The sequence below is a fragment of the Magnolia sinica genome, chromosome 13, assembly GCF_029962835.1.
Source record: "Magnolia sinica isolate HGM2019 chromosome 13, MsV1, whole genome shotgun sequence".
NCBI classification, from domain to species: Eukaryota; Viridiplantae; Streptophyta; class Magnoliopsida; order Magnoliales; family Magnoliaceae; genus Magnolia; species Magnolia sinica.
The window spans coordinates 33,321,044-33,340,925 of NC_080585.1; the positions used below are offsets into that span (position 1 = coordinate 33,321,044).

Genomic DNA, 19,882 nt, shown 5'->3' on the forward strand with positions numbered 1-19,882 from the left:
CAAGTAATATATGAAGAGAATCAGGATTCAAGCCAACCCATAGGCCTCAAGTCTTAGCATGAACCCAGCCCAAAGTGGATTGATCTCAAGCCACTTGGGCAAGCCCGGACCCACTGCAACTCTATTCATCAGCAGCCAGCCACCTCAACCTGCCTCCTGCCATTTGGACCTCTAAACTCTAATTAGGGCAGGTGCAAGGGTCTTAACCTCAACCTTGTTGGATCATCTCTAATCAATATAAGTTATCACTACCACTTAAGGATCTCTCTCTCTCTCTCTCTCTCTCTCTCTGCGTGCGTGTGTGTATCCTAAGTAAATAAGTGACCCCAAAAGACATTGGACAATACCACCAAAGATGCAAAGGATCAAGGGAAGATTGGATAACCATTTCACCAACAATCTGGTACCTAACGCTGCGTGCCAATGTACCCAAAGCTGCAAGCTGATTGGATACACTACGCATTTCGTGCAACAAAGGAAAGTAGAAAACACCGCATTACGTGGGATTCGTTTCTCCGCCCCAAATCAATATTGGATAAATGCATACAAAGGGACATCCAAACATAGCCCAAACACAGTTAAAACCAAAAACCAAGAAGAATTTAAAAGTAATCCATTTCCTTCATCCCAGTCTATTACTTGCAGAGTTATACGGAGCCATTTCAGATAATTCATTAGTTTCAAACATGATAAAACACCAAGACATGGAATTAAGCAACATTCGATCGATCCATCCATCAACGACTTCAATGATCGGAAAATCTCGGGTAGACCAATATCAATGCGATTGATGAGTATTCACGGGCGAGATTTCAAAAAACGACTTTCAGAAGAGAGAGAGAGAGAGAGAGAGAGAGAGAGCTTACAACGTGGTCGTACTGACGAGGGTCCAACTCCATCATCGGGCGGAGGAGAAGGCTCAGAATCTATCGAATGCAACGGAGAGATTTCTGATGGATTTTTCTTTGTTTTTGAATTCTAGAATCGGAGAGGATTTTCCTTTTCTTTTTTTCTCTTATCGCTGCGTTGCAAATGGGTTCCCGTGCAAATGATTTTCCGCTACAAGAGGAGGGCCACGAGGGATACGTGGCTCGCATCTTCAAACAGTGCACACGTGTTTCAAATTTCTGAGAAGTGAGGGCCCACCGCTCGGGAATCCAGACCGTCTGTCTTTTGAGCCCCACAGCAGATGGAGAATTTCTTGAATTTTCAAAGATTGGAAGGCTTTATTAACCAATATCATTACCTTTTCTCTCAATTGAATCTCGACCGTTTACTATTTACTTTCTTAACTATCTTCCTGTGGGCCATAAATCGAAAGCCATGATTGTTTTATAGATTAGTGAACCCGAGCATACTAACGGTCTCGATTACGAAATTGTGGGCCCTGATTCTTATAATCGAACACTCTTGTATAATTTGCAAAAGTTCTCGCAACGCATCATACGGGAGAAAGGACTCGTGCAAGGTATCATTACAATTGACCGCAGTCGAAAGCTAGGAAGCAGCCGTACAAGTATCACACAGTCAGATGATCGTAGCCATCCAGTTGAATAGCATAGAGGAAATGGACGGTGGATATCACGCATAAAAAGTAGGTCCGCTAATCAAGGTGAAGCACCGCCTCGGACCGTCCATGATTCTGGAACTCTAGTTTTGGTGACATGATGTTAACCATTTGATCTATAATAGCCAACGGAATGGACGGTTATGACAACATGACCATCGCTGAAAGGGGCATTACCATCTGACCGGCTGTAAGGGTATTTAATAGTGGTCTGGAATGTATGGACAGTCCAGATCAATATATGGATCGTCCCGTTTATCCAGAAGGACTGGTTGTATTGTTGTATGGAAAGTAGGGCTCACAGCATTCTGGAAAGTAGGGCCCATTTTTCAGTTATCCAAGATGCTGATTTGATGGGCACTACCTTATGACGGTCCAGATAATCTACATGATTGAAAGATCCTTGACGGTTGAGATGTGAAAACTAGGGGAACAATAATGAGAAAAGGTCAAACATCGAATGGGTTGGGATCTCGTGGTTTTGAATATTGTGGGCCGTTTCATTATCCACGGTAAAGGAGTCAGATCAACGGCTTGGATCACCCAGATAAAGGTCCCCATGTTTTGAATACATAATGCTAGTAAACAGCAATAGTGCAAAATAGCAGTTATAGTTAGGGGTGTACATCGTGTCGAGCTGGCCTCAGCTTGACTCAAATCGAACATTGGTCAACCTCAGCTTCAACTCGGCTCCGCTTGATCCTCGAGCTTGAATGGCCAGCTTAGCTCAATTTGGTCAATAGCTCAAGCTAGTTTGGGCCGAGTTTGAGTCAAGATCAAGCCGAGTTTACTATCGAGATATTTTCATAAACACTTGAACCGTGCCTTCAAAAACTCACCGTTTTACAAATGGAGGCAATGGCTTATAGGTGTTTTATCAAACACTTTTTAAATAACACAGGAGCAAAAATAAAAAAAGAAAGAGAAAAAAAGTATTTGTCTAATGTACAAACCTTCCTTGCCACTGGTTAAACCTTCCTTGTCATCCCTACACATTTCGTTGAGTCATTTTATCAGACGGTTGGTGAGCAACATCAATGGCAAAGTAGCTGAGGCAACAAATTTTCAAGTTGGATTCAAGCTGGATTTGATCCGAGTCAAGTCGAGGTGGGGCTTGCTCAAACTCAGCTTGAACTCATTTTCAAGCTCAAAATATCATCTTGAACTCGGCTTTGAACTGAGTCAAATTGCACTTTTTCGTGTCGAGTCAAGCGAGCTTACTGAGCTAGCTTGGTTCATGTACACCCCTAGTTAGACAGAAATCAGTCCAGACAGGAGCTATGTGAGGCCCACCTTGATGAATGGATTCCGTTCATCCATTTTCCCGGATCATTTTTGGATATGGGCCAAATATGAGGCAGAACGAAGGCTCAAGTGGACCACACCACTGGAAGCAATGGAGATAATGACGCCTGCCGTTGAAAATTTCCCAGGGCCCACCATAACGTTTAATTTCCTTCCAACCTGTTCATAAGGTCACGTAGACCTGGATGAAGGCAAGGGAAAACACAAATGTCAGCTTGATCCAAAACTTCCGTGCCATCCAAGAAATTTTAATGGTGGGCATTCAATCCTCAATTTGTGGTCCATTTGAGCATTGGATCTAAATCATTCTTGGGCCCATATACTAAAATCATCTTGAAAAAATGAATGAACGGCATGGATATAACCCACACATCTCAGTGTGCCGCACAGAGCCCCTGCCTGCACAGATTCTGTCCAGATTGGGGCAGGACGCAATCCGCTTCCGAAGATACTGGCCCTCGGTTCTTTGTCATTTATTCTGGACCGTTGCCGTATTTTCCTCTTAACGGTTATAATTCTGCGTTCGAGAGGAGGTTTCATCAATCCCTATCCAAATTTGTGCCCCTAATATCAACCGTCTGGATCATCAAACGGTAGAGATCAACTGTCCGGATCATCAATTAGTGGGCCCCACTTAAAATTCCTGTTGAGAACAACTTTGATACTCTGTCAGAGTGTATGGTTGATACACAGGCACTAAGACGTTTTACACAGAGAATATAATTTGCTCAATTTAAACTGTCCAAATCGTGTCCCCTAAGTTTAAGTGAATAATAGACCAAAACTTATAATCGATTAGTTATTTCTAAATGGCCGATCTGTGGACATGTAATGGACGGTTGATCTGAAAGATAGTCAATGGTCTGAATTCAAAAGAATTGCTCAATGGATTTTAAGAGATGATGTACTTTCGACGGTACTCCCGAAATTTGGACGATATAGGTTGAGCTTATGCCGGCAAACGTGACCAATTTCCGAGGCCCAGCGTATCAACCATCCCATTCCGCTAGAGTATTTAAAAGAACCCTGTATAAATATCCAGGTCTCTCCCACCTTACTGCGTGCTCTTTCATGGCGAGTCTACTATACTATCCTTCATCTCCCTCTCTCAACCTACACCAGCTGCCTCTCAAAGATTTCTCAGCAGCTTCCTCCATCTATCCCAATCGTCGGCTTCTTCTCCTTCTTCCCACCACAAGGTACTTTTATTACAATTCCAGTTCCTTCTGATAACGCTCTTCCTCTTTCAATCAGACATGTTTCTGTATTTCCTTAAAAACACTGCTTGAAATCCGAAGAAACCCAATTCGAGATTCTCGGCAATTTCGCGATAAAAGGGATGAAAATGGTTTGGTAATCGTTCATCTTTTTTCTGAATTACAAATGTGCAGCAGCCCCTGTCATTTCTCTCTGTTTTAGTCTGGAATTCCCAGCCATTGGACATTGTACAGTATCGAACAAGCGGTTTGGATGTAGCACAGGCACTCGTGCCGATAGTTAGGATTCAGGTGAGGCCTGCTGCTGTACATGTGGCGTATACCTCAAATTTGAACTGCGCAAATAGGGGGACCCACTTTTCACTGGCATCAAATGAAATATTTTGCTGAAAGTATGATCCTAGTTAGTGGATTTGTAAGCGTCTAATGGACTATAGAAATGAGGAGATGGCTCAAATTCAGCAAGCAAACGTCCGTTTGCCAGAGGTTGGGATTTTCTAATCAATCTGATTCTGACAACATGCCCAATCTATGGAGATTCCCAATATTTGAACGGTTCTGATTTGTGGTATAGGTACGGTATGTAGTGTAACCTGGGCTCTTTCAAATGTCAAAAGAGCCCAGGTGCAATACAAAGCTTTTGTACTTTAAGCTTAGCATACAACAAGCGACTAAGTGTGTCTTAGTATGTGTGTTCTTAAGTGTGTCTAAGTGTGTCTTAGTGCATCCAGGTACACTGTAGATAGATGAATTCAGACTCATGTAGAGACAGTACTTAAACACAGTTGGATGCACTCAAACACACTTGGACCCACTTAAACGCATGTTGCATCTCAAACTCAACATACAAAGCTTTGTATTGGATCCAGCCTCCCATCAAGACCCATCTGACAATTTGCCAAAAGGATTATGATAACAAGCGGGGTTTATTTCATATTTTGGTGAAATTGAGTCATTTTCAGAAAGGAGGTATATCAGGCTCCACCAAGCAAACAGTTGTTTTAGTACAGCAAGTAGCACACAGGTGGGCACCACTCTCAATGATCTAAACAATTCATTTGGTGTGCCCCATTATGAATGGGACATGCCTCCAAGACTTCCCCATCATATAAAACAAAGCGAGAGGGAGAAAAAAAAGAAGCTGCAATACATTGGATTGCCTTCTTTTTTCTTGTCAAGTGTAGACAGTTGGCTAAAAATTGCTTTGTGTGCCACAGCCAGATAGTTAGTAGTCTTACGTAAAAAGACTTTGCGGCGTGTAAGATTGCTGGGAGGTGTGTCCTAACCCCGACATGTAAGATTGCTGGGAGGTGGTAGTAGTATATGATGCTCAGCCACATTGAACAACATTTTGCTCCTAGCGCCTGTACAAATCAGGTCCAATTTTCTGTGGTCTAGAGTCTAGACTGTTCGTCTGGGCATCTCATTACAGATTGGCTTTTAAAAAAAAATTCCCCTCCATTTGAATGACCTTAATGGTCTAAATTGATTGTATTCAATGGTTGATTGGCCAGCAGTCCATATTCTATGGGAGATTAATTGCTGAGATTTTCTGACTTTGGAGACATTTGAGTATGATCCTTTCATGACAGTGTCAACCAGATGGGGCCTTCTCAAACAACAATATCTTTCGGCTCTGCTTCCTTTCATTTCTTTGATGTCTCTTCTTTATTGTCATTGTTTTTATGGTGAAAATCTGCATGAATTCGTTCTCATTTTTTCAAGTTTTATTATGGTGATTTAATTCGCATGCAGTTGCAGGGTTAATCAGCGGAAAAGTCATTCTGTAAATGTTGGATCCCATGCTTTTAGCTGCAGACTTTCAAGGGTCAAAGAATCTCCTTCATCTGATCCTGCTACATTGATAAGGGAACCACACAAGTACTTTGATCAGGTTATCATCACTGTTCGTTCTGGAGATGGAGGCCATGGTGCAGTTCTTAGCATGCCTAACCAGAAAGTTGCTTCCAAGTCAAAAGGAAAACACGAGCCGGAGAAGACGAGGAAGAAGAATTTATACAGAAGGAATTCAGATGGATCACTTATCTTGCCTATGGGTGGACACGGCGGAGATGTTGTTATTTATGCAGATGAAAGTAAGGATTCTTTGCTGGAGTTCCACAAAAAGGGCCGTTACAATGCAAAGCGTGGGGGAAATGTTGATGCGATGGGTGTTCTGACATCTCAATTGCACGATGGGTTTGCTGCGCCAACATTGCGTATTCCAGTTCCTGTAGGTTTGTATATCGATATCAAGGATTTACAATAGTCACATTTTTTGCTTTTTCTGTAGGTTCAATTTTCCATGCATAATGATTAGAAACTTAGAATCATACAATTGTCAATTCACATTCAGAAAGTGTCATCAACAACACACGCGTGTATTCTCAATGATTAATGAGCTTAGTGGGACCAATGGCACCATGTTATTTGGTAACTCATGCACCACGCTGATTAAATTTCCTTTAGTAATCGCTGTCAATAGTAGATTTCAAAATGATACTTGTGAAAACACTGCAATTTTTTTAGTAACAAGAGACGTATAGCCATATGAAATGAAAATGATTATGCATGGCATTCTTTTACATAAAACCGATCAAGACATCCAAAGGAGTTCACCTTTGAGTTTTGAAAGACTGGTCGGTTCCAGGGGACTTATTGTGTATTTTGCAATGTATTTGGGAGATATATGATGAAAACACTGCCGATAATGTAATAAGTGGTAAGGATTGTTTATGAATAGAAGATTCAGATCCATTGAAAGAAGATGTCTTAGTGGAAGTTGTGCGATCCCATTGGATTTCTATAGGGTATAAAAACTAATTCTTAGTCCACTTCGGTTCTGGGAGTTAATTGGTTTTTAGATCTCTGTCTATTTATCTTCCTAATTTGATGTTCTGGGAAAGCGCCGAGTAAATCACTTCAAATGACTCATTCAAAACTTATGTTTTAAAAGCATAGAACCAGCATTGGAAAGAAAAGTGGTTGGCTCAGAGCTGGTTTCATTTGATTAGAACATGAGGTCATGCTGATATCATAAAGATTTAATTTAAAATATGCATTTCATAAAGAAGGGAAAATTGAGGGGGAAATTGAAAATAGTCAAGTTGACCAATTTTACCTGTAATTCGGCTACTTGATCTCACATATTATTTGGTTCATGCATCGGTCCTGCATCAGTTATGCCCCATTCTGGTTCTCTAAAACATCGTTGAAAAACTCTGCAAACGGACTGGAAAGTTGTGTGGTTCCACTTGGATCTGGTGGCCTGGTCTGTTTTACAAGACATTGTTCAAAACTTCTTACTTATTCAGGCAGTGTTAATAACTCCATAAAGCTACATGTGACTTGATTGAGCTATTTTCCTTCAAACTAATCAATTATGACAAGTTTGTGAACACTCCTTCACATGGTCCGTGATAATCTTTTGACAAATTCACGTTTTGTTTGTTCCCTAATTATATGTAAGCATATGACAGGTACAGTTGTAAAACGAAAGCGAGGAACATTTCTTGCAGATCTAGCACGTCCAAGTGATGAAATTCTTGTTGCAAGGGGTGGGCAAGGAGGGGTGAGTCATACATATCATCAATATTACGGAAGTGATTAATACATCATGTCTTCTATATCCAATTTTAGAATTATGGCCTTCCCAATGTAAGAGGACTTCTTTCTGTTCTAATTCATACAAGCGATTAAGTTTCTATGGTTTTATCCTTTGAATATTGAAGAGTATGCTGGGTTAAGGAGCAACCTGTTATGTGCTTTCCCATGCTAAGAATTGACGAGAGTGATCATTTGGCCTTTTGAGCCATCAGAAGCCAATCCGACTTACCGTTGACTATGAGTTTTCGTATGGGTCCTGAGCGTTGTCGATGCATAGGTCTGTGAGAGAGAGGATTCCGTACATGTGAGTCATGGTTCAGGGACCCAACTAAGTAGATGATCTGATGGGCTCCACCCTGGATGGAGGATGTTTCAAAATTTTCTTACATTGGTTAAGTTCCTAAACCTTCAATCTTTGGCCTTCCATCAAATGTAGGTTATTGCTTTTCTATTTTTCTTAACCATCTATATCTAGGATTGAGATTGCCCAGCCTGTGTGATTTTTGGGGTATCTCCCATCCACAGTGGGCCCATCAGATCTGGTGATATCAACGAACCGCGGCTCACATTGATAGACTATGGAGTCCTGTGCTTCAGCATGCTATACATTTCCTAACAACAGTAGTATTGATGTTCAAGCCTGGTTTTTAAAATTTTACCGAGTAGGATTTGTCTAGAGTGAATCAAATGAGTAAGAATGTCTAGATTGAGTTTAGACCAGTCCTGAGCTTCTTCTTTTTTTATTGAATCTGGCTGTGCCTAGGTTGAGTTTAACATGCTGCTCAGATGAATTTTGTTGAGTTTCCAGTCCTTAGAAATGAATATGATAACTTGTCGAACCATGCCCCATATGATAAGAACCATTCCCTGTATAATAGTCGTCTCTAAGTTGATCATGCAATAAATTCCCTATGCTAGTATCAGCTTTTACATCATGTTTGGATGGGGCTGGCTTCTGTCTGGATAGGGCAACTCTATCCGTTTTGTTTCATCTCTTGGAAGGAAAACAAGGAATTTAAAAGGCAGTGCCTTTTTAAGGACACCAACAAATTTGTCATTATGCATTTAGTGGCAGCAGCAGGCCTATGGCTTTTTCTCATACTTGGTTTTTTCTGTTTTGTTTGTGCAGATTAGCTTGTTAGAGATGCCTGAACATAGAAGAAAAAGATTAATGGCTTTAACCACTAACGTTATGAGAGATGATAGTGATAAGGCAAGCCTACTAATAATGCCTTCGAAATTCAAATCTTCCACAGATCTATATTCCTATTTTGTTTCTTTGTATGCATTTTAATGAAGCCTTTGGAACCTTGCCTGTGTACTTGCATCTTCTACAAATGAAATTCTCTCTCAGAAAATTTATTCAAGTAGCAATAAATTCACAAAGTTCATGTTTACTTGAGGGAAAGAATTTTGAGCTTATACTTGCTTCTCTATTCGTTCATGTTGAGTGGTCTCCTCTGGCACTTCATGCTCTAGAATAGTATTCAATAACAGTAGCGGTGGCCATAACGGCTAGTATTGATACCGCTATGACACGGCCCCCTAACGCATAACAGTACCCACTGTTACCGTTACACAACGGCCATTACATAATCGTTTTTGGATACCATGTGCTCTAGACATAAGCAATTCATAAATTCCCCTTTGCGGGTGGTGCACAATAGTCTGCCTAAGGTATAGTCAATAGTGTGGGGAATGACCATGTCAGTGTATGGCTCATGCTTGTAATGGTGTATTAGTGGCTTCCCTGCTATTTTGCACAGCCAATTACTTAAGCATGACCATTCATGTGTGGATCCTTTAGCTTTGCAGTTTGCCTTGCATCTGCCCTCCGTACCCTACCTTGTTTGCAGGCCCTTTGGGGTGTGCATGTAATGGTTTTTCTGGGGGTTATTACTCATTGGGACCATGTTGGCATGTGAGTGATGTCAATATGGGCCTCTTCCATGGCTTGGTCACAAGAGGCAGGTAAGAGATAGAGGTTGATGTCTGGTGGGCAGCTGATCACACAATTTTTTGCCAATCTACCATTTAAAAGTGAACCCCAAATTCATGGAGTAAGGCTAAGATGATGACAATGACTTGCTTTCTTGTTCATCAAAATTGTCCGGTGCTCCCCAATCGAATTGGGTCTATCCTTATAATTATTTTCCCTCTTGAGATTACTGTATGATCTTGTCGGAAGGGTTCAATCAATTTTCTTAATATATATTTACTGGTTGAAAGCTTATCTGGTCTCCGTTCTTATTTTGTCTTGCTAGGCTTAACCTTGCTGCAGGACGATATATTTGGGGTTAGGACTTGGTTCGAAACAATGACCTAAGCCAACCAGTTTTGATGCATTCCTAAAATCTCTCTTTCTTTATTGTAGAGATTGAAATAATTTCTTGAAGACCTTTCAGAAAGAGGGAAAAAAAAAAAGAGTCCTTGAAGGGTTAGGTTTTTCTCATTCACAAGCATGTGGAAGTTTTGGATCCTTGAACAATTTGTGATGGATGAATGAAACCCATTATCTAAGGATCAGATTACATGTGTACCCTTGAGTCTAAACAAACAAAATATATAGTTTAAAAAAAAAAATTAAGATTGAAACAAAATATATAGTGGAAAGGAAAGAAAAGAAGGAAAGAATGAACAACTAATAAACAATACAATAAAAAGTAGCAAAATGTGTGTTCTCCTCTGTGCTCCACCTCAAGTTTTGTGGTGAAGGAGACTGAACCCCTAAATTTTTCCAAAGCCATGGAATTGATTTTGTTACGGGCCTTAGTGAAGATACCTGTAATCTGGTCCTTGAACTGAATATGCACAGGATGAATGTGTCCCAATAGCACTTTTTCAAGGGTGAAATGGTAGTAAATCTCGAAGTGCTTCTTATGGGTTTGCTGCATGTACTACCACTTCAAGGAACAATAAAGGGGAGACGTTGGTGGTTTTTTCAGGGCATTGCACTGAGATGTGTTCCAGTGAAACAGAGATTAGCATTTTGAAGGTTTGCACTATTCTCACCCCTACCTTTCCGAGAACCTTGTCACTGAATACGATTCTAGAAATGCCATCAAGTGGGCGTCATCTTGTGACATAGATCACAGATCACTAGACGCTTGTGTTTTGTGTATCTGAAATTTGATCCAGTTTGGATAATAGGAAGTTAGTGTTTTCCAATGTTTGACTTTAGAGGGAGGCAAATGAAGTAGCTGATTCTCTTGCAAAAGAGAGAGTGATGGAGGGTTAGCCAGATATGCCTCTCTGCTGCCTCTCTTCTAATGTGTTTGTTTGATTTATTCAATGAAAATTTTAATTACGTTTCAGAAAAATGTGGGGTAAGCAAAAAGAATGGAATAGGAGGGTTTATTAAATGACATTTGAGTCCTTGTGGAAAAATTTATTGCTAACTGTAACAACCTTTTGAATAGTTGAGATTCAATTAAAAAGGAGCCTTCCAGAGTTCTTTTTTCTATTTCTTCTTTTTTCGAATTTTGAGAGAGATTCTTGACACGCGATGCCGAGATGGACAGTAATGAAGAAGAAAATGAACTGTTCATTGGATTAGACTTCCATTAGGGTTTGGAAGTTAAATTCTGAGAACAATCTTTCGGCAACCCAGGTTCTTATGAAAATAGCGGAGTTCTTATTTCTTAGAGGTAATAGGAGGGCTATTAACTTCATTGTTTCATGCCATTGGATATTGAAGAATCGAACAAAAAGAACTATTTGGGGGCTCTTAGAGAACTTTCTATCCAAGGTGCTGCTCCTACTGCAGATTCCTGCTCCAACTTCGTAGGTGTTTAGAAAGTTTTCATGTGAAGCTCATCTATAACAAGCTCACCAGCAAAGGTGGATGGATGACAAAATGCTCACAAGTTCCCAATATGTGCTGCAGTAATCTCATCGGTTAGTTCCAAAATGTCCACCACTTCTTGAGGGATATGAGTTGGGCCCTAGTCTATGCAGGTTGGCTAATACACATGCTTGCACAAAAGTCTTGAATAGTTGAATTGATAGCATGAATACAACTGGTCTAAACAGGAAATCTAATTGCTTGCAATTTTTATTTCAAATGCATGGCATTCAATGACAAGGATTGTTTTACGCCAAATCATGTTTATATCGCCAATGCCTATCAATCGCAGGAAACGTGGAGATCATTTTCTGTCACATTGTTACAGGTTTTAGTTCTTGGGCAACCTGGAGAGGAGGTTAGTTTAGAGCTGATATTAAGAGTGGTTGCTGATGTGGGCCTAGTGGTACGTGTTGTTTGTGCTTAGGTTGTTTACTTCTTCCATCTTATGCAGTATGGAAATACTGAAAGTGGTTAGTACTCTGATTTATCAGGGACTTCCAAATGCTGGAAAATCAACATTGTTGGCAGCCATCACACTTGCAAAACCTGATATTGCTGATTACCCTTTCACAACACTGATGCCAAACCTTGGACGCCTTGATGGGGATCCAAGTTTGGGGGCACTACAGTATTCATCTGAAGCAACATTAGCAGATTTACCTGGTCTCATTGAAGGTGCTCACCTCGGGAAGGTATTGCACTGTATTTTGCACCCTGATCTATAAGCTTTTATTTTCTGAAGTATAAAATGTTTAATTCGGAGAACCTTCTCTACTTGCAGGGTCTCGGTCGCAATTTCTTGAGGCACCTGAGGAGAACTCGTCTATTGGTCCATGTTGTTGATGCAGCTGCTGAGAATCCTATTAACAATTACAGAACTGTCAAAGAAGTATGATTTCCTTCAACTGGAAAGTTGTCATCTCGCTACTTCTGTAGTAGTTGTCTTTGTTTCTTGCAGTTGCCAGTTTTTCCATGAATGATCACCTAGATTTTTCAATTGATAAAATGAAGGTCTTCAATACTCAAACAGATCTATGGTTTTATTATTGCAAGCAGTGTTCAAAATATCGGTATCGTATTGCATCCTTGGGATACCAATACGTACTGGTTATTGCACGAGATGTATCATTTGCATTGGGTAATTTATCGCACTTTTTGGGAAACATAGGGAAACATTGGGAAAATAGTTAAATTTTTAAATGAAACTTCTGGGATTGTTAAAAAAAAAAGACCTTAATACACACTTTTAAATTATAATATCTCAAAAGAAGTGCACATAATAGGTTTCCTTCATATAGGGTCTTAAGCTATGCGTTGTCTGACTAAACTAATGCAACTATATTAAAATTTAATGCATAACATTTACAGTGTATGTGATAATCATTTCATCAAACACTCCTAAATACTTCGAAATGAGTCTTAATTGACAGCTAATTGAAGGGAAATTTAATATATGTATATATATATATTAGTAATTTTTATATTAATTTTTAATTTAAAAATGATTTTTGTTTTTCGAAAATTGACAAGGACTTAACAAATCAGTAGATCAGCCCTCATACACGTTTGATTTCATGTTTGGAGTGCAACACTGTAAGCAATTTGGGAGAAATTGGGAAATGTTTGACTTTTCCCCAAATCGGACCACCTACACTCAAATTTCGAAATTAAAGTGTATGTGATGATCATTTCATCAAATCTCTTAAATACTTCGAAATTAGTCTTAATTGGAAGCTGCTTAAAGGAAATTTTCGAAAAAAAAACATGGAGAACACGAAAAACCTATGGATATCAAAATCAAAGCTCCAACTTCATTATTTTCACGCAAAACATGAAGAACCAATGGATTTGTAACCATTTGACATTGATTTAACATAATTTCAATTAAAAAAAAAAAAGAGAGAGATCGGAAATTGAAAATGCTCATCGGATCGAACATGTGGGAGATATCAGCACTACCTGTGCATTTCGTATCGCACGGGTGGATATATCGGCCGATATCGTCAATATTTAAAACATTGATTGCAATTATATAGTAGATTGCAGCAGTTTGCTATTTGCTCAACAGTAGGAACTGAATTAAGGAGTAAATAACTTTTTTTTGTTGGTAATCAGAAGATATTATTAGAAACAAAAGAGGAGATACAACCACTGCAACAAGCAGCAGCAAACATATAGCAGCTTAATACAGCCACTATCCACATACAAATAATATATAAAACGAAAAACAAAAAACAAAAAACAAAGAAAAACAAGACAACATATGAGGCTGTCATACATGGGCTATCTCCTATCTGTGAATGGCATATCATGGTTCTTACAACTTGTGATTTTATTTTATTTTATTTTTTCCTATCAGCTCACTCTAATAATTACTACTACAATGCTTTATAGTCTCTAATAGTTTGCAGGAAACCAGGACAAACTAGCATTCCATAGTAGATTCTTTATGTTCTCTAATTTTTAACAAGTACACGAAATGTAGAAAATGCTATGAGGATATAATATTTCGGAATGTTCCATAGGCCACCCTATCTTGAACGCCTAGCATATAGTTTTCATAAATTATAAAATACTTTATAAATAGCTAAAGGGAGGCTAGAAATAAATACTAATGGAGAAACAATAAAGGAAGTTTGTTCGTTGACCGATCAAATAAAAATATCTAGTTCTTCTCATGTTGATATGATGAAATTTGCTTTATTGACTAGTCAAGCAAAAGAAATCTGAGCCACTGCCGCTTCCAGTTTTGACGAATTTTCTTTTATTTGTTATCAACTGAGCCTTGTTGTTTTATCAATGGCTTAGCATTATTTTTCTAATGAAAAATTATCACCCTGACCATTCAGAGCTTTGCTGATATATATAGTGAGCTTTGAACTTGAGTTTTCATCATTTGATTGCATGCATTATCACTGTTTGGTTTGTATTTTTGCAGTTGATATTGGGAGAATATCATTTGTTTTGCAGGAATTGCGGATGTACAACCCTGATTACCTTGAACGACCATATATCGTTGTACTAAATAAGATCGACCTCCCAGAGGTACGTTCAGTAGTGCTTGTCTAGGCATTCAGGTTATCTTTTGAAAAGTGTTTTTAATTTCTTTCCATGGACCATCAACGTCTATACATTGTGCTCAACATGGTCAATATACATATGTTTTGATCTTCATACTCATATGGTATATTTTTTGTCCTGATTGCTTCTTTACTGAAGGCAAGGGATAGGTTGCCATCTTTGGTTCATGAAATATCAGAGATTGGATGTCCGGATGTGCCTTCTGAATCAGAAAGAATTTCTGAGGAAGCATTTCAAGCATCACATGTTGAGAGTGAAGATGCAAGCAAGCTTCCTTTGGGATCTCTTAATAAAGAGAGAAAAGAGAAGGAAATTGAGGAGTACCCTCGACCCCTTGCTGTTGTGGGCGTTAGTGTTCTGTACGTCTCTCTTCTCCTCTTTTTTTCCACTCACACTCCTATTACACCTTACATGCTTCTTCTTCTTTTCTTCATCATTATCTTTCGTAGTCTCAATCTCTATTAAGTGTGCTATTTGTTAATATCTGCCTAAATTTAAGGGAGTTGAATTTCTCTAGCCGCAGAGAATTGTGCAGCCGTAGACCATACATCCAGCTTCCAAGAAACCATACAGAGCAAAAGAAGGGGTAAAGACCCAACTGTAGGATTTAGAAGCCTCCAGTGACGTCATCCCAAAAGACACAATTTAGGACCCATGCAAATAGAAAATGGAAACCCATAGTGTTTGGAGTTCTATTTGGATTAAAGTTGATTGTCATTGTCTTTAGTAGGAAGTTTCTTTAAATAGGTTTTAGTTGGTTAGCGAGTAAAATTTAGGAATTATATTACTTAGATCACTGTATAGTGTTTGAAGTTTGGAATTAAAGAGGGAGAAGTGGGCATGATGGGCTTTCCCACACAGAGGATGGTTTATGAGGAAGAATGATGAGCGTTTAAAAAAAAAAAAAAAATTGCTTAGGAGTGATTCTATGGCCTCTTGAGAAATATTCCCAAGACATTTGGGCGCAGAACTTAAACTGAATGGTGTCATGTATCCATTCTTTTAGTTGTTAGCTGCGTTTAAATTTTTACATGTTTCAACTCTTCAAAAAAGAATTTACATGTTCCTTTTTTCTTATTCTTTTCACATGTGTGCCCCCTTCTCTCTCATCCTGTACTCTCATGTCAAACTTTCTTCATTAGTAATACTCATAAGATGGCTAGTATATGTGGATCTTTTTCAAAAGGATCTTGGATGGCTAGCATATGTGGATCTTTTCCAAGAGGATCTTGGACGTTTGAGAAAGAGGAAGCATGGGAAGTGGTGCAGGACGAATGGCCTAGACTAATATGCAATAGCAAGATCATAAAACAGTTCAATTTAAGTAACTAGAATACAAAATTTATGCTTTTCTATGACAAATTAAAATTTTCATATTTTACACTTGTCATAAATTCAGACCACAAACATCCCACAATGCACATAACTATAAGATAATGTTAAGAAATGCCTTATGGGAGGTAAAACTCCCAACTAGCATAGGGTTCACCCGCATTCATATAAAAGACATGCGCCAAGTTAAGAGATTTAAAGGTATAGGACTGTCTGGTTATTGTAGGGTGGTTTTGAATGGATTGGGATTGGATTGGAGAGAATTAGGGTTTGGATGACTAGGTTTAGGAAAGATATAATTGGGAAATTAGGATTTTAGGGTTAGGATTTGAAATTGAGGTTGGGAAATTTAGGGATTTTGATGTAGGATGAAGGAATTAGGATTTTGGATGGCTAAGGGTTGTGAATTTGAAAGATGAGAAATTGGGGATTTGGGGATTTGACAGATTGGGGCAAATTGGAATCCTAGGTTTAGGGGTTTTAAAGGAGGGGCTTTATGGGTTTTAATGTGTGAGGTTTGGAGAAGGGTATGCATAAAGAAACAGAAGAAAAGGGGCCCCACACATGGCCTGACCATACGAAAAGAGAGGGATGAGTTGGGCTTGGTTATTGATGGAAGAAGAAAGAAGAAAAGAAAAGGAAGAAGATGATGTGGAGAGGAGATATTTACCTTTAATTGAAGAAAATAAAAGAAAGATACTTGTGGAATCACTCCATCCATGTGAGTCACACAACCTCTCCAATCTTTCGAGATGCAAGGAGGCTTTTTGTCACAAAGCCACGAAAGAGTTCCTCTATTTTTTCTTTTCTCAAAACTAGGGTTGAAAACCTGGACCCCCCTCTAGCTTTTGTATTCTCATATTCAAAAATTAAAAAAATGCCACTCCAATTCTAAGCAATCTAAAACACTAATAATCAATCTAAAACATTCAACATGTCCAAAATAAATAATAAGTAGATAATTTTTTTTAAAAAAAAAAAGAACTCATAGAGTCCAAAATTTGGTGGTCCAAAAGACCCAATGGCCCGATCACCGTGATCTGACAGTCCAATGGGCCAGCGGACGGAAATCCAATTGTCAACATCTCCAATAAAAGCAAACTACATGCATCTTCCCAGTATGGGGTCTTTCAAATGCACAAACCATGCATGTGTGGTCTTCAATGCAGTCCATTGGGCCCTATGTAGCACTCGTCCAGCCATAGCAAAACCGGAGCCTCAGTTGGAGGTCTTCCTCCAACGCTGGTAGATATGACAGGATGATGCTCTGATGTCCTCATCAGGAAGAAGGCGGACCACATACCAATTACTTGAGAAGAAAGCCCCCTCTCAAGGGCACCATGCTTTGAACTTGAGGAGTTCTCTCCAATCAAGAGTAACTAATGTAGACAAATCTTTGGGTGTTTTTTTTTTAATTAACAAATCTTAGGGGTTAAGATCAGTATGGGGCTATAACGAGCGAAAATGGAGAACAAGAACAATTTCTATGGTTTTATTTTGCCGTGATTGTACAGTTAGAAGTTCTCTCAGGAATCTGTTTTTCTTACGGTAGTCCCTGGATATTTTTTCAATTAGAATTTTGTTTCAGTGAAGTTATTTTCACGAGAGAACCTTGCTACCACACTGCTAGCATAGTTTTAAGTTTAGTGGTAGGATCAGGTATTAGTTGTCATTTTGCTTTTTTATATACTGTTACTAGGTCTAAATGTGGTTCAATAGTTTAAAATAGTTCCTTATTTTCTTATGGGTGATAGTTTCCTATTTCCTTTGTGAGTTGTTTTAGCATTACTTTCTAACTGTGTGGCTTTCACGTTTTGTATGGGTTAAAGGATTTTAGAAATTTTCTGGACTAGGAAGCTGTAATTATATTGGGTTTCCTATTTTGACTATGAACAGGGCTTTTAGTAGTCTATAAGCAGTTTTGAATCAAATGCAATTCAACTTCTGATCATTTGAATACAATTCAGTTTTTCTGAGAGTTTTTTCTTGCAATAGCAAATTAATATAGTTTATGTTTCTATTCATCCTCATCATCATAGACTTCTCCCAGCCAGTTGGGGTTGGTTTATGCTATGTTTCTATTACAGATACAAGTCCTGTCACTGAAGTTCTCTGATGTAATTTTGTTGCCACCTTCAGTATCATCCATGGTTAAAAGACTCCGCAACTCGGATCAACTCGTTCGTCACTGAGTCAAGTTGTGACTTGCCCGAATTGGGGCTGAGTCTGCCTGACTCACCGGAGCCGGGGCTGAATCGGCCCAACTCACCCGAGTTGGGGGTGACTCATGGTGTCAAACCAGATTGGCTTCCGCCGAGTCATGAGTCAACTCATCCTAGTTGCACCTCACTCAGACAAGTCTTAAAACCATGATATCACCTGTTATAATCCATTGGGTAAAATCATAATTAGCAATTTGCAAACTTAGTGAACATGACACTCCCTTTTTCAACTTCAAACACCCTATGTGTTTCATTGTGGAGGAATAATAGGATCCTTGACCTGTGGCCATGCACAGCATACTAAGATTTTTTTTCCTGTAACAAGTGGGACCATGGATCAGAGATCCAGACCATTGGATTGTTGCTTGCACCATGGATGGACTATTCCCCAAAAGTCTCCTCAAAAGGACGATCCTAACCTTTTGATTTGTGGCCTACAAATAGATAGTTAAAAAGATCAAATGCAGCAACAGCTACATTCCACTGAAAAGTCCAAGATTGGTGGTTGCCCTGTTTGATATGTAGCTGAGGTCCAGTTTTTGTTCCTCTTGTTTTGTATTTTCCTCCTTTTTTCTCTTAATAAAGTTTCCCTTTCTCCCTCAAAAATAAATAAAATCTGGCGGAGTTTCGGCACATGGTCCATCCACAAGAAGCAACAGATGATTGGTTGGATCACTGAACCATGGACCCATTGTCAGAACTGAAAGCCAAGTATACTACACAAAGCCTAAGGTCAAGGATCTCATAATTCCTCTTCATTATGATCACATAAGCACTCTCCTCTGTCTTCTTCCATTGCTTGCTTATATACCTTTGCATTGCTTCTTGTAGGAAATGCATTAGAATCAATGAAATGTTGAAGGAGATAAGGTCAGCCTTGAGGAAATGTCAGGATTTGGACAAAGCGGCAGAACGAAGTACTGTGTGAGAGCTTTATCCATCATAAATATCTACGTTAAAAAAAAAAAAAAAAAAAACCGGATCCATGTGTAAGACTCCAGGAGTTGTACATATATGCTGGCAATCTTCAACACATGGTACGCCCTGCTGCTCATAACCAATTTTTTGCCCTTCTTGATCCTTGTTAATTAGCTCAAGCAACTCTAAATTGGTTTGTGAAATAGCCCAGCATCTCTTTCTTCATTTTTATAATCGAGCAGACTATATTCGCATGCAATGACGTCTCTTGTGTTTCTTCCACTTATGTGCAGACTGATTCATTTGAAGTGAAGAATGAGAAGAGAAGGGGTTCAAAATGTCTGAATTCAAACTCAGAAGAGAATTCCTTGCATTGGCATATGTAGGCATGTGTTATCTAACTGTTAAAATGTGATGGGATATGGTGTTGGTGGGTCATCAATGTACTAATGTTTTGGTAAGTAACGAAAGAGTGTTCTCTTACTTTCTTTCTAGGAACTGCCTTGACAAAATGGTTGTCTGCCAAATTGATTTTGTTTTGTACTTCATGGATTAATGTTAATAGATAACTTGGAGTAGATTTGGTTCTCTAAGTACATAAGAAATACATGAACATGGTTGTATCTTTCTGGCATGCATCCATGTTATTCTTATTTAATTTACATCATTCTCTTCCCAAGATGCGGATTGATCATATATGCCTCACTCCAGAAGATAAAACCATATGATAAACTATACGATACATTATCTGGATCTTTGCACAATATACATGCGTTTTGATAAAGTT

At 38.9% G+C, this 19,882-nt stretch overlaps 2 protein-coding genes and 1 long non-coding RNA gene across 11 annotated transcripts in view; 1 reads left to right on the forward strand and 2 right to left on the reverse strand.

The window, feature by feature from the left end:
• The window catches only part of LOC131223505 (uncharacterized), an 86,475-nt gene extending 85,426 nt beyond the window's left edge, over positions 1-1,049 (reverse strand). For 2 of the 4 annotated variants that reach the window (XM_058218939.1, XM_058218941.1), the window contains exon 1: positions 867-1,047. In XM_058218939.1, the coding sequence (XP_058074922.1) occupies positions 867-902 (36 nt within the window). In that variant the 5' untranslated portion in view covers positions 903-1,047. Of the gene's footprint in view, positions 1-866 lie in introns of all 4 variants that reach the window. The other 2 variants (XM_058218938.1, XM_058218940.1) reach the window with 2 other exon arrangements.
• Positions 1,050-3,883: 2,834 nt separating this feature from the next.
• On the forward strand, positions 3,884-19,729 carry LOC131223511 (probable GTP-binding protein OBGC2). Of its 6 annotated transcripts, XM_058218950.1 has the most exons (12): positions 3,892-4,071; positions 4,264-4,380; positions 5,845-6,326; positions 7,569-7,660; positions 8,825-8,908; positions 11,868-11,945; positions 12,034-12,234; positions 12,324-12,431; positions 14,513-14,587; positions 14,762-14,982; positions 19,009-19,101; positions 19,389-19,729. In XM_058218950.1, the coding sequence occupies exons 3-12, from the start codon at positions 6,035-6,037 to the stop codon at positions 19,405-19,407; spliced, it is 1,263 nt and encodes a 420-aa protein (XP_058074933.1). In that variant the 5' UTR covers positions 3,892-4,071; positions 4,264-4,380; positions 5,845-6,034; the 3' UTR covers positions 19,408-19,729. The 6 variants fall into 6 exon arrangements, with proteins under 6 accessions (XP_058074929.1, XP_058074932.1, XP_058074931.1 ...); XM_058218946.1 differs by lacking the exon at positions 4,264-4,380 and having other exon boundaries at positions 3,884-4,071; positions 5,851-6,326; XM_058218949.1 differs by lacking the exons at positions 4,264-4,380; positions 19,389-19,729 and adding an exon at positions 18,095-18,351 and having other exon boundaries at positions 3,884-4,071; positions 19,009-19,120.
• On the reverse strand, positions 6,929-7,527 carry LOC131223514 (uncharacterized). The gene is made up of 2 exons (XR_009160512.1): positions 7,021-7,527; positions 6,929-6,969 (listed from the first exon to the last, which is right to left on the reverse strand). It is a non-coding gene; the product is annotated as an uncharacterized LOC131223514 (long non-coding RNA).
• Positions 19,730-19,882: the final 153 nt, after the last annotated feature.

Excerpts from the sequence above, each read along its gene's own strand:
- LOC131223511 (XM_058218945.1), top strand. The coding sequence starts at position 3,944 with ATGGCGAGTCTACTATACTATCCTTCATCTCCCTCTCTCAACCTACAC. Across the intron at positions 6,327-7,568 it reads GCGTATTCCAGTTCCTGTAG|GTACAGTTGTAAAACGAAAG; the intron begins GTTTGTATATCG and ends AGCATATGACAG. Across the intron at positions 12,432-14,512 it reads ATTACAGAACTGTCAAAGAA|GAATTGCGGATGTACAACCC; the intron begins GTATGATTTCCT and ends TTTGTTTTGCAG.